This window comes from Megalobrama amblycephala, linkage group LG3 (assembly GCF_018812025.1).
Source record: "Megalobrama amblycephala isolate DHTTF-2021 linkage group LG3, ASM1881202v1, whole genome shotgun sequence".
NCBI lineage: Eukaryota > Metazoa > Chordata > Actinopteri > Cypriniformes > Xenocyprididae > Megalobrama > Megalobrama amblycephala.
Genome location: NC_063046.1, coordinates 9480890 through 9495508, shown reverse-complemented (window position 1 = coordinate 9495508; position 14619 = coordinate 9480890). Strand labels below are relative to the sequence as shown.

The following is a 14619-nucleotide window of genomic DNA, read 5'->3' as shown; positions in this document are numbered from 1 at the left end:
GGAAATTTCACTTGGTGGTGGAAAAAACATTTTTGGGATGGGAGGAATTTTTTTTTTTCAAATCTTTTGCGTTCCGTCGCAAAGATTGCGTTCCCTCGCAAAGATGTTTTACGTTCCCTCAAAGTTATAATCGTTCCCTTGCTGTGAGCTCAGACAAACACTTCCTCTTTAATGTCCCGCTGGCTGACAGTAGTGTTTTAGTTAGTAACATACGTTAATAATGCACACAAATAATGCGCGGCTCATAGAGTTTGAACTTGTTGGACTCAAAAATGAATGCAGTCAGTGCTTATGTCAAGCAGTTCGGTTGGTAATATATTCACAGATTCGAGCTTCCCGGATTAATAACTCGTGAGCTCAACGTTGTTAAAACACAAATGCAGCTACTTCCAATCATAGTAACCTAGACAACAAGCTACAACAACCCAATTTCCCTCAAATGTGTTTTATAATAAATTGGTCTCTAAGAGCAGGCGGCGGAGATACACGCCTGAAGGGACCGTCTGAAAAGTGCAAAACCCGAAACTCTTTTGCTCATTTTATATTACGAAAAATACTCAATAACTTCACTGTAACACACTGTACTGGCACCAAATTCAGTTCATACATCACTGCTCTCCTGCTAGTTATAGGTACTACAACACTTAGTTTGGCAAGTAGCACTTAAAGGCCTTCTTTACACAAATGATGTTGGTACACAGCTTACATACAACAGCTTTTGCATGATAATGGCTTACTGGATTTGATGGCATTACAATTTATTTAATATTTTTACTAATAACAGTTAAGTTATTATTATATTATTTTATTTAACAATTAATAATCATAAACGTTATGCATTTTTTTTTTTTTAATCAAACTAAGTGTTGGGTTTTGCACTTTTCAGACGGTCCCTTCAGGCGTGTATCTCCGCCGCCTGCTCATAGAGACCAATTTATTATAAAGCACATTTGAGGGAAATTGGGTTGTTGTAGCTTGTTGTCTAGGTTACTATGATTGGAAGTAGCTTCATTTGTGTTTTAACAACGTTGAGCTCACGAGTTACTAATCCGGGAAGCTCGAATCTGTGAATATATTGCCAACTGAACTGCTTGACATAAGCACTGACTGCATTTCTTCATTTTTGAGTCCAACAAGTTCAAACTCTATGAGCCGCGCATTATTTGTGTGCATTATTAACGTATGTTACTAACTGAAACACTACTGCCAGCCAGCGGGACATTAAAGAGGAAGTGTTTGTCCGAGTTCACAGCAAGGGAACGATTATAACTTTGCGAGGGAGCGCAAACATCTTTGCGTGGGAACGCAATCTTTGCGAGGGAACGCAATCTTTGCGAGGGAACGCAAAACATCTTTGCGAGGGAACGCAAAAGATTTGAAAAAAAAAAAATTCCTCCCATCCCAAATTTTTTTCCACCACCACGTAAAATTTCCTTCCTTCCCTTTTTTTTTTCTACCACCATGTCCCTTTAGGGGCTCCGTATGGATGACATGGAGGCGAGTAAATTATCAGGAAATTTGTATTCTGAAGTGAACTAAGTAAACTTCTTTAAAGGTGCTCTATGTAAGAATGACAGCTAGTGGTTGAAATGGGTACTGCAGTCCAAATTCAAAATATTGTTTGCCCCGCCCCCTCCTCCTCAGACTCGACGCTCTCGCCGGTTGCCAGTTTGAAGACACGCAACAGGAGCGAGCTCAATTGATATTGGAAGGCGAGGAGACTTACACGCTGTAAGATAATTCGTTGATTAATTGATTTATTATGAGTGGATATCGCGTTTTAATATGCTCCCGTTCATAGAGATTTTTAGATGTACGCTGAGGCTTTTCTAGGTCAGGTAGAAACTGCGATCTCTGACCCAGTTTGTTCGCTGGCTTCCATGGCTCCAATTCGCTGCATGTGTTTTCCGCCAATTGGCAACCCGGGGTGGCGAAATACTATTACTCGCACAGGCCAAAACAAAAACAGAAATTCCGACACGGAACGCAAATTTCAAAGTAAAATAACTGGCTGTAGCAATGGCTTTCAGAGGGACGAATATGTGAACTGAGCATGTTTAATAAATATCTACAAACAAATTATGGCATTTTTTTTTGCTTTAGTACAGTCACAAAATTACATAGAGCACCTTTAAGTAATCACAGCCTTGCATTGCAGTGTTTTAACTGGATCTCTTTCTGATGAGTCTTATAATTTTTCTGTAGGAAAAAAAAAAAAAAACATTTTGTAAAAATTGCAAAGTAAAATGTGAATGCTTAAAGCAAGTTAACCCCGAAATGAATTTTCAATCATTATCCATTCACCTTTATGTAGTCCAAATCCTTTATGACTTTAATTTGTGTGTGGAACATAAAAGGAAATTCTAAAGACTACATGATCACTCTTATATAAGACTAAAGCTTTCAAGCTTCAAAAAGGATGCAAAAGCAGCATAAGAGCCCATACGACTAACACAGACTTAAAGCAGTCCCTATGTTATGGCCAGTAAACAACAACCACTATACAAAACACGCTAGCAATGCACTAAAAACCATCTGCATAATGCCTGGCCACCACACATAACACCCCAGCATCGTAGCGAAAAGAGTTTTGCGCAGCAGCATGTGGATAACTGTACCGTATCTGCTGAATATTTTGCATCTCAACTCAACTTGAACTGTTAAGTAGTCTATCTGATGTGGGCTCTTTCCTGTGTGCAGACATTTGCAGTAAGCTCTATCTACTCTAAATGTAGCTGAAATGCAAAGTACAAGGCTGGTGAACAACAAGTCCTGACTGGGTAATTAAAGAGCTGGGAAGAAAAAAAGGCTAGGCAGACTGACTGGAAACCACTACCAGCCCTTGAAGAAACATCTGTGTTAAAGGAAAACAAGGTAATTATATGGAAAGAGGGAGGAACTGCTAAAGTATTTTGCCTTCAGAGAGAGGCGCTTTGTCTGCCACTGCAGCATCCTTCTGTCCAAAAACACCACAATAGTGGAAGACTACAACCAGACCTCTTCATGCATGCGTTCTGCACGTTTATATTGGCTTTCTGGATCTTTCTTTCACCTCGTTTTTCTCATCACGATGAAAAAAAGTTACATTTCTCCAACGAAGTTGCTTGTTTTGTTTTTTCCCCCCGGTTCACTACCATTGTCAGGAATTCGATATTTCAAGAACGCTTCCAGAGACAAACTTTCCTGTAGACGAAGCCATTATCTTCAAAGTCTAGCACATATGAAACCCCCTGCAATGGCCAGACTCCATTTTTCATTGTGAAAGTAAGGTAAAGGAAGAACCAAACATATACAAATATGCCCTATAACAAACTTGCACTTTCTTCTTCACTGTAATATATAAACTAGCCAAGATATGAAGCCCATAGAATGAAAGCTGGATGACCCCGCGTGAGTCTACTTAACTGATAACAATCAGAGACAAGCTTTGTGATGACAGATGACTGAATGTAAGGATATCTCCGACAGACAAAAACTGTCAAAGGAATGTACTCTATGATTGATTGGTGCACAAAAAAACATACTTTACATAAACACTAGCAATGCAACACATCAAGGTATTGCGAAATGCAGGAATTCATCTGCATCTCAAAGTTGCATTCTCAGCATTACCACAAGAGGCACTATAAAGTCCATTAGCACAAACTGCACTTTTTAATTTCTCTTTCAGGGATGCGTTTCCCAAAAGCATTGTTAGCCAACTAGGATCTCAAGTTCTGTTGTTACCAACATAGTTCAACATCGGAGTTTCCCAAAACCGTAGTTCCAAAGAACATTCAAACTGTGTGAAACTACAGTCTCGATCTGTGGTTAGAAGCATAGTTTCTGGTTAGTACGACATGTGTACTTAAACAGGTCATGCTTTCGAGCAAAATAAGCAAGTTAACAAGTGCCAAGGCTCGAAATTGCGATCATTTTGGTCGCGTATGCTCCTGAACCTCTAAATATATTTGGGAGCATTTGTGCGAGTGCAAATAATTCTTGTGGTGCGACCTCTTTTTTTCTGGAGATGCGCCGGTCGGAACTGGCCGGTTTTGCTCCAAACACACGATTGGCAATCGTTTTTTAGTTTTATTTTGGGCGATCTGTTCTGGACTTGCACACAAACTGCATTGCAATCATTTCCCAAAATGTAATTTGTGTGAAATATTACCAAGTCTGTAAACAGGATGGCGCAAAGAGGAGAACACAGACGCGCCAGCAGAAAAAATACTGTACCAGACACAGCTCACTGATCATGATTCTCAAAGAAATATAAATATTGAATTGGGGATGGGGGTTTATATGAATTTATCTCTGAAGGAAACTGATTGTCTTTAGAAAAATTTAGATGGCATTTTCTATTTCTCGTATCTACATATAAAGTAGTATTCATAAGTACAGCACTGATTTGTGTACAGCGGCAACCAAAGAAAAGCTATATCACTGCTGTTCCATAAGCGCCACCTACTGTCAGAGAGTGGGTTTGTATTTTCATTCAGTCTGTCTGCTGTTTTTGTTTTGTGCAGGTGTGTCTTATGTAGCATAATTTCACAAATCTAAAGACAGACCACTCTGTTTTTACTTTAAATCCTATAATTAAATCCAATTTAAATTAAAAAAAAAAGCAACTGCTCACACTCCATGTGTGTAGCATATTTGTTTGGATCATAATTAAAATGCAGTGGTGCCTCTAATTTCAAATGGCAACAGATATTTTTGTTTAAGACCAGTCTGGCCTGTTATAGAGCAAATAAACAACAAATAAATTTGCTTAAAGAGAGAGAAAAAAAAAAATCGGAAATCAGAATCAAAATCGGAATCAGCAACAATGGCAACAAAAATAGTGAAGTAGCAGTCAAATGTCATGTTCGTTATTGATGAAGCCCATAGAATGAAAGCTGGATGACCCCACTCTACTTAACTGATAACAATCAGAGAAAAGCTTTGTGATGACAGATGACAGAATGTAAGGATATCTCCGACAGACAAAAACTGTCAAAGGAATGTACTCTATGATTGATTGGTGCACAAAAACATACTTTGCATAAACACTAGCTATGCAACGCATCAAGGTATTGCGAAATGCAGGAATTCATCTGCATCTCAAAGTTGCATTCTCAGCATTACCACAAGAGGCACTATAAAGTCCATTAGCACAAATTGAAACACACCCCAGGTTGACTGCTATCATAGTCGAGTAACAGTTTAAAAAAAGATTTGCAGTAGGAAAGTTAAATTGTTAACGTGAAGAACTAGGCTAGCTCCCCAAACAATTACAGCACAGTCATTTAAAGCTAATTCTAACAACCTTTTTGGATTTGCTCAGACTTTTCTGATTTTTAGATAGGGACAAAACATGTATAACATCATACAAAGTGCACAATATTGTCAGGAACTCATTTTTGCTCACTTTTTTCTCATATCGCAAACTACAATACATTTCATCACTATACCACCCAAAGTCAACACATCAGATATTGACTACACTGTCTGAAAAAGTGGATCAGAACTCAACAATTGCAAAAAAAAAAAAGAAATTGGCTTACAAAACAGGTAAAGACTAAGACTCCCAGAGTAACTCACCTTTCTGGCAATGGTTGGAGGTCCAGCATCTGTAATTGTCATTGTCGTTGAAGTTCGTCTTGATACACTGAGGGTTGTCCTCCATGATTCCCGGGCAAACATCTCCACACTCCTTGGACTGCTTATTTCCAGCAATGTAATTGTTCAAATCGGCACCCATAATGAGAGACCAGTCCACGGAATCCAAGTAGCAGAGCTCGGGATTCTTCTCGATTCGTATGGCACCCCGCGTGATGTTCCGCAGGTTGTAGAGGCCGATGTCCTTCAGGCTGGTCAGCTCAAATATGACCAGGGCGTAGTTGTAGAACAAGTTACGGCCCCGGATCACGGCGAGATTAGGAAAGAGAGTGCTGAGGCTGTCCAGCCCGGATACACGGAAGAGGAGAAGGTAATCCGTAATCATGGTCAGTTTGGGGAAACTGAGGGTGCGGAAGACCTCCTGGTTGTTATTGTTTTTGCCTCCGATGAGGAGGATCTGCAGGTATCCCTCAACCACTGTACAGTTCTCCAGCCGCTTGAAGTTACTGATGTCATTGCCAATGTCAATGCCTGGACCACAGACTGGAAGGAGGAAAACAGAAATATTCAGATGATAATCAATGCAGACTGTAATATTCAACAGTCAAGGGCAGCAATGCTTTCGAGAGATTTTAATGACGCTAAAAACTGACCTTGAATATTTGAATGACTAGTTAGATTCATGAAAATGTTACATAATTTGCAGTGCAATAGTCAGGTTACTTGGCAATGAGTCATTTCAAAACTGTGTGACTTTCAATCTTCAGTGAAACAAAAGAAGATATTTTGAAGTAGGAGTGGGCGATCTGAGAATTTTATACCGTGATTGATCTAGAAGACGCTCACAATCTACTTTTCGAGAGATTGTGATTGTTTATATCCTCGTAATAATGGTAAAATACAGCAATGTCTGCCCACTAGATGGCTGTGCTGACTGGCCAAATTATATCATGTGTCTATCATGTCTTTAATGCGTGGTGACACATTTGAAAAACAATTCAATTGCAGAAGGGCTGTGAGATTAACCTTTTCATGTCATGTAACGATCATGTAACGTCATGTAATCATGTAACGTGACTGTCGTAAAATGCAGTCTACTGCGGGACATGCTTTATTTTATTTGAAAAAGAATTATTATAAGCCCATTAAAGGGTTAGTTCCCCCAAAATTTTAATTTAAGTCATTAATGACGTTCCAAACCCGTAAGACCTCCATTCATCTTCAGAACACAGTTTAAGATATTTTAGATTTAGTCCGAGAGCTTTCTGTCCCTCCATTGAAAATGTATGTACGGTAGACTGTCCATGTCCAGAAAGGTAATAAAAACATCATCAAAGTAGTCCATGTGACATCAGAGGGTCAGTTAGATTTTATTTGAAGCATCGAAAATACATTTTGGCATTGTATTCTCTTCCGGAATCCTTTCCATTGAATTGATTCCATTGAATTGATTCCATTGAATTGATTCCATTGAATCCTTTCATCTGTCGGCGCTGAACAAGAAGGGGGCGGTAATGCACCAAACGCTGCATGCCATTCGCCGTAAAACAAGAAGAAGAAGAAGAAGAAGAAGCAGCAGCTTCGTTTACAGTCTGAGGGAGACGCACGCTGTATTCAAGCTATTCTACATTGTTTGTATTTTGGTATTGCTATATTTTTTAAAATGGTGCGTAAGTGTGCATGTCGCGGATGTCCTAATCGCCAAAAAGTGCATTGCCAACGCCGACAGATGAAAGGATTCAATGGAATCAATTCAGTGGAATCAATTCAATGGAATCAATTCAATGGAAAGGATTCCGGAAGAGAATACAATGCTGAATAAAGTCGTAGTTTTTGTTATTTTTGGACCAAAATGTATTTTTGATGCTTCAAAAACTTCTAACTAACCCACTGATGTCACATGGACTACTTTGATGATGTTTTTATAACCTTTCTGGACATGGACAGTATACCATACATACATTTTCAATGGAGGGACAGAAAGCTCTCGGACTAAATCTAAAATATCTTAAACTGTGTTCTGAAGATGAACGGAGGTCTTACGGGTTTGGAACGACATGAGGGTGAGTCATTAATGACACAATTTTCATTTTTGGGTGAACTAACCCTTTAAACTGTGAAATAAACTGATCCCCATTATCATGGGATAATTTTCATTTTTGGGTGAACTAACCGTTTAATGTTAAACAAAAGACAAAGACAAAATCACTCACTGCTTTTGACTGAATAACTTTAGTAGTTTAAATAAGAATCAATGTATAATGCATACAGTGAAGACTTTGCAGTGTTTTAAAGTTTAACTCGGGGTTTAGTTACTATTTTGACAACTTATTGGTTAATGTAATACTGTTTTAAATTGTGCAAATAGTTAAGTCCATAGGCTTGTTCCAGTCTGGATATTCTCGATAGTACTTTTCAAAATTGGGAAGATCACGATTCAGATCGTGGATCATGATTGTTTGTTATAAGATTGTGATATGAAATTTTGGGAAGATCGACTACCCCTATTTTGAAGATGTGTTTTTACATTGAAAGTCAATGTTGTTTGCACCCCAATGTTCTTCAAAATACCTTTTTTAATGTTCCTCTGAAGAAAGACATGCATGTAGGATTGAGTACGAGTAATGATGACAAATGTACTTATTTTTTTACCAAAAATCGAATGATTTGGGCCAAAGAAACAAACACGCATTAACTGGTTGTCAAGCCAAAGAGACGTGTGAGAAGTTTCAACCAACTGAGGGTGTTCTTCTGCTACTGACACACAGCCATGAGCGAGCCTTCACAAGGCAGATTTTTGTGTTTTTATGACAGGTATCCTGAGAAAGAAATCCCTGCTTTCACTACCACCCATTATGCTGTTTATTTTCCACAGTGTGATTTGCCCACAGGCTAAACACAAAGAAAGATGCTAAAACATTTAAGCTGAGCTAAAAAATGAATCCTGGAAAATGCAACAAGATAATTATAGAGCTCTTGAATTATAGAGCTTAAATGAAACTTTAAGAGATAACATTACCTAAAAGATTATAACCCTTTAAATCTTAGAAAACATTCTCAGAGTAAAAAGGCCCACTTCTTCCTCTTGAAGGTCCTTTCTTTTATAGTCATCCTTAAATTCTGACTCTAACAAGTATGCATTTTTGTATTATATCCATTATGCTAGAAAACAAAATTAAACCATGGCACAAACAAGCATCTTTCACCGCCCTGGAAGACAGACAGCACCCGGCCTGTCTGCGGACTCTAACATTTTCACACTGCTGAGTAAACTGTGCTATCTTTATTGCTTTGATGGCTCTCCAAATCTCATGTTTACATTTGATAACCCAATTCCAGCCCACCATAGCGAACTCTCATAGGTAGCAGAGTGGAGGCATTTGGAAATTAGGTCACAAACTGATGTCATTGTTTAGAAATGAAGCAGAAAAAAAAAAAGCTTTTAACCCAAGCTAGTAAATCCTAACACTTCAGATTCTACAACAAAACAGAATGTGTTCACAAAACCAAAAAGCAAGGTGGCCACAGCAGGTCAGACGGTACTTTAATGGTTTCCTCTGCTCATCATTTCAACGTTGACATCAAATGTTTGTAAGCATAGCATAGTTTACAAGGTGACACTTTACAATAAGGTTTCATTAGTTAACTACTTTAGTTGACATGAACTAAGATTAATGAACGCTGTAAAAGTATTGTTCATTCTTGGTTCATGTTCATTTCAATGTTTACTAATACATTATTAAAATCAAATGTTGTATTTGTTAACATAAGTTAATGCACTGTGAACTAACATGAGCTAACAGCTGGATTCTTATTAACTAACATTAACAAAGATTAGTAAATACTGTAACAAATGTATTTAATACATTTAATACAATAATACATTGTTATTTAATACATTAAATAATGTTAACAAATTAACCTTATTGTAAAGTGTTACCGTTTACTTTTGTATGTTCCCATCAAATATCTCTTAATAAACTGGAGGGAAAGATTAAACTTTTAAAAGTAGAATTTAATTTAGAAAATCCAAAAACTGAACATGGGGTCAATGTTAAATATTCTCTTACATTACAGGTGTTTCGCAGGGTTGCAGGTTTACAACAAAAAACCACCCAATTGCAACTCAAAACTAGCCCAATCGCATTTTAAGGGGGTTCCCCTATGAAAAACGTGTTCCGGGGGGTAAAATACGTGTTTTTTGGTGGGGTTTCCCTGGTAAAATTTGCATTCCAGGGGCTAAATATCATGTTATTTGGGGTCGCTTCAACCCTCGGACATGTAAACAAGGATTTACACGCAACAGTGTTAATGTAGCCCAATTCCACGGGAAAACCGCAGACTTGGAAACACTGGTTTTGATTGGATTTAGTATAGATTTGGTTTTAAATTTATAGATTTTCATTTTCCTCAATATCACTTTTTGGTCTTTTGTAAAAGACTAAAAGCAAGTTCTTTCATGACATTATCTTCCAAGAAGTGACGTCATTTTTAGAACCAAAACAACAGCACAAACATTACTATCAGCAACTTATTTGATGAATTTAATGAGTTTGTTTGGAACTTTACAACATTCCATCCAGTTTGAGTGTGTTACCCCTTAGTTACTGTTGCTTTGTCCGACAAGCCGTAACGCTGTCACGCCACACGCAGTGAAAAATACATCGCGGAGAAAAGAAGACACTGACAACACGTCGACAGACACGACAGAGCAGGTTACTTATGATATTAAACAAAGTCCCAGCTTTCAAACTGTGTAGTTTTTAAAGAAATTCAAACAATAAATACCGTTTTGTGGCTCTTTAATGTGTCGTGACCATGGTCGTGACAGATTGCTGTAGCGCCTCAGCTCAAGAGGCTCGTAAACCGATCATCTCTTCCTACTAGTTCATTTATAGCATCAAATAAACATGAATGAACATGAGAATGAATGTTGTTTCAAACGCGGAAAGACGTCAATATACACATTTTTTCTAGTTTTTCCTAGGTTAATCATCTAACTCCTGACTGCTTTGTCGGACAAAATGGCGGATTCGGCATTCTGATTGGTTAATCAAATTGGTTAAGAACGCTTGTCAATCAAACTCCCGGCGAAGGGTCAATGGCAACTAAAATGTTGATTCCAAAAATTTCAAACTGACAAGCAAACACAAAAACTGCTTTAACACAACCAAAAAGACAGATCAACTAATAAGCCAATGGTTTGATTTCGAGATAAGTCAACCAGTTAACCTGAGCCACATTTATGTCCCACTGGGAATCTTTAACCGTCCTGCGCCAAGAGAGACAGGTTATACTTAGGATTTCCACCGAGAACCTCCTCTGCCTCGCTGCCCTGCAACCGCTGGGGTTAACAGTAAAACCCAATTACACAGACTTCACAAACTCCTCACTCTTCCGATCAACAGAACCGGGTCTGTTTTGCTAGAGCGGGTGTTTTTACATGTTCTATTTTAAAAACACAGATTTTTTCCCCTCTCTCTTGATGAATCGGATGAATCAGGGGGTCTTATTTGCAGTTTACTTGGAAACATGGAAATTTTGTGGTGGTCAAACATTAAGGGAAGCAAAAATTGCTTTTTTGTAAGAAGAACTTATTGATTTAAAAAGAGACAGAAATATCTGGCATGTTTTTCACATACGTACGGCCCCGTGTTAGCACTAAAGAACGCAAGACAATTTTGCTTAGAGAAACAAAGGCAAATTTGCATAGTCCAAAACTAATAATAAAAATGACTCAGTTCTTCCAGCATGTTTGCATGCAATGGTTAATATTCCAGATCCTACACACACAAGACATACATTAACAAGTAAACAAACACGCCTTGCACCGAGCATGTCATGGTATTTTCTCTTCTAAAATAACTTTCATTTAAAGCCAACCACATCACAGAGACCAGCCCCTTCCTGATTGCAAACTCATGAACTGTAACCAACCACACTTATCAATACTATCTGTTAGTTATGTTCACCAAAGGAAACAAATGATAATCTGTGGCCAATCTTGCCAGCAGCCCTCAGTGTCATAGTGAAACAGATAATATGTGATTTATCAAATCTACATTAAACAGTTGCGAGACTACTCAAGTTATACATGAACCAAATTAAAACGGTTTAGGAAGATCAAACACTTGCTAAGAGACAAAACATTACTAAAGCATTAAAAAAACAGAACTTCAGCACTTAAAATAGGCATTGAGTTTTAAAGTATAATTTCCAGAGAATAGCTTATATGAAATCAGAATTATTATTGTTGTTTCATGAACTAACAGGGAAGTTAAGGCTAACAGGGACTTCCCTAACATTCTGGAAAGGTTCTCTCAGAGTTATAAACAAACATTCTTCAAGTAACATTAATGTTCGTTCAAAGTTATCTGGTCTTTAATAACGTTATCAAAACATTAACGCAAAAAATTATTTATTTATTCGTTATTCATGGAACGTTTCTCTGAAGTTGGACGTTAGTCTACTGTTTTTGAAATGTTACTACTTAGGTGGTAAGGAAAAACATTCAAAGGTAACGTTCACTCTAAAAAAAAAAAATAAAAAATAAAAAATGCTGGGTTAAAAACAAACTATGTTGGGTTTAAAATGGACAAACCCAGCGATTGGGTTAAATGCTTGCCCATTCGGCTGGGCAATTTTATTTAACTCAACTATTGATTAAAAATTACTGTATTGCATGCTTAAAATGAACCCAAAGTATTTTGAAAATGAACATTTATTAAAAAGTTTGCTTATTAATACTAATAAATTGCTTATTAATTAATGTTCACCTTTTGATTATTATTGTTGCATCTGGTAATTATGTCTGACTTTCAATTTCCAACCTATTTTGGGTTCATTTTAAGAAACCTATACAGTAATTTTAAACAATAGTTGGGTTAAATCAACCCAATCACTGGGTTTGTCCATTTTCAACCCAACTTGGGTTGATTTTAACCCAGCATTTTTTTTTAGAATGTTCCTATTATACTTGCAAAATGAGAAATAGAGACAGCATTCCCTTAATGTTTTCTCTAACATTCACATAAACGAAAACATTTAAAAAACTGAATGTTTTGAGCATTCTGAGAACATTCCGAAACGTTCTTAGAACATATTTTTGTTAGCTGGAAAACAACTGCATCTAACTTCTAGTCTATTAAAGAACCTGTTGGTTTATGGCTTAAACCAGATACGGTCACCAAAATCTCCCATGCTGCTAAAATGGTCATGATAACTCAAGTCTGACTTTCATACTTCTGCTAAAAGTAGATCTATACCGACATGTGCAGATGATGGCACTTGTAAAACACAATTAGACCACACTGGATTCCAATATTAGCACATTAGATATAGTAATATAACTGCAGTGGTAGGATGACCAAAGTTGACTTTGTTGTGTTCTTTGACTTAGAACACTGTGACACTTCAGTGACGCATTATATGTGTATGTCTTTTCTATTATGAATCATTTAAATCAAGGAAAGCAGGAGGGGAAAAAACATGCAATTAAGTGAAAAGTAACAGGTTGGTCTGAAATTTGGAACTATTTTCTAGCCATACATCACAAATGAAAGCTTAAAACATCAGTGAAATGAAATCACTTTGAAAGCAAAATGAAAGTGAAGGTTTTCTTAGACCAGCAACAATTATGATATGTTGCTCTAATCCATATGCATTTACTCTAACTTACTTTCTCCATGACAGAGTGTGGAGAGGACCAGCACCAGACCACAAAACAAGGTCCAATATCGCCTCTGTCTGCTAGACCTCATTCCTGTACAAAAACAAGGCAAACACTTGTTTAAAAAAAAAAAAAATTAAATATATTACAAAAAAGGGGAGGCAGCTCAACCCTTCAAAGTGGATGATGCTTGACTCTTGAAGTCTTCGTTCTCAGTACAAAAATATGATCAAAGTTGGTTTATCCAGCTTAGAGAGGGGGTGAAAACAAAAATAGAGATACACAAGAGCTGGGAATAATCAAACAAAACCAATTTCTTCCATCTTCATGGTGTTTTGCTGGGATAAATGACCCTCCAGACACCCCAGCGAGATTATCCAGCAGATTCAGCCCGCTTTGCCCTCACCATGAGGGGGATTGACCCGCACTGATTCTCGGGCTCCTTAAACGTGTTTAATATTATTTTTGACAGCTTCTCCTCGTTAATATATGTGAAAATAACCGAGAAAAACACGTAACGGCTTGATAATCCGCAATTCCATGCTCCATGTCGTGGGAAAAATGGGGAAAACACGTTGTAGGTCTCCTCGCAGGCTGGTTTTAGCAGTTATTCAGTGAAACCCGCTTAGGTCCGCTGGCTAAAACAGTCTGGATGAGTGTGTGTATGTGTGTATGATCTTCATCAGCTGTGAAATGCCTTGTACTTCTCATCCAGCGTTTCTAAAGGCCTAAAATCGGTGGAGAAACTCAGAAAGATGCCAAATAATATCCGTCCAGGGTTTAAAATGGTCTCTCACTGCCTCCCACCATCTTCAGTCTGAGATTTCAGGACTTGATTTTTCCCTTCAAGAAGCGGAGCATGGAGGACACAGATGCTTTTTGAAGGATCGGACCCGTGTTCATTTAGGAGATGTGAAGGATGTGTAGTAGATCCTGTAGTCTCTCTCCGTTGAATTGACGCTGTAAACAAGGCTCGATCTCTCTCACACACGCTCATGCACTCACACGCATAGTAGGCTAACGTTACGTTGGATGAAGGTATGAGGGAAACACCGGACTGGATCACACACGCGCAAAAGGGATTTTGGAACTGGAGAAAAACACTGTCTCAATACCTTTAGCTGCCTACACAGACATGTTCTTGCCATGTGAAATATTTATTTACTTATTTATTACAATTATAGTCACATAGGATGTGCATGCAATTAATAAAAATAAATATTTGTTATAAAAAATATTTATTTAAATTACAACCACACAAATAAAAATAAATATGTATTTTAAAGTGTTATATTACAGTCACACAATAACATATTGTCATATGCAAAATGAATGTTTCAATTCCTAGTCTCAAACAGTAAACACAG

At 37.6% G+C, this 14619-nt stretch overlaps 1 protein-coding gene across 2 annotated transcripts in view; it reads right to left on the bottom strand.

The window, feature by feature from the left end:
* The window catches only part of igf1rb (insulin-like growth factor 1b receptor), a 122360-nt gene extending 108056 nt beyond the window's left edge, over window positions 1-14304 (bottom strand). The window contains exons 1-2 of one of the 2 annotated variants that reach the window (XM_048183745.1): window positions 13262-14304; window positions 5566-6126 (exon numbers count right to left, since the gene is read on the bottom strand). In XM_048183745.1, the coding sequence (XP_048039702.1) occupies window positions 5566-6126; window positions 13262-13343 (643 nt within the window). In that variant the 5' untranslated portion in view covers window positions 13344-14304. The remainder of the gene's footprint in view (window positions 1-5565; window positions 6127-13261) is intronic. The other variant, XM_048183746.1, reaches the window with a different exon arrangement.
* Window positions 14305-14619: the final 315 nt, after the last annotated feature.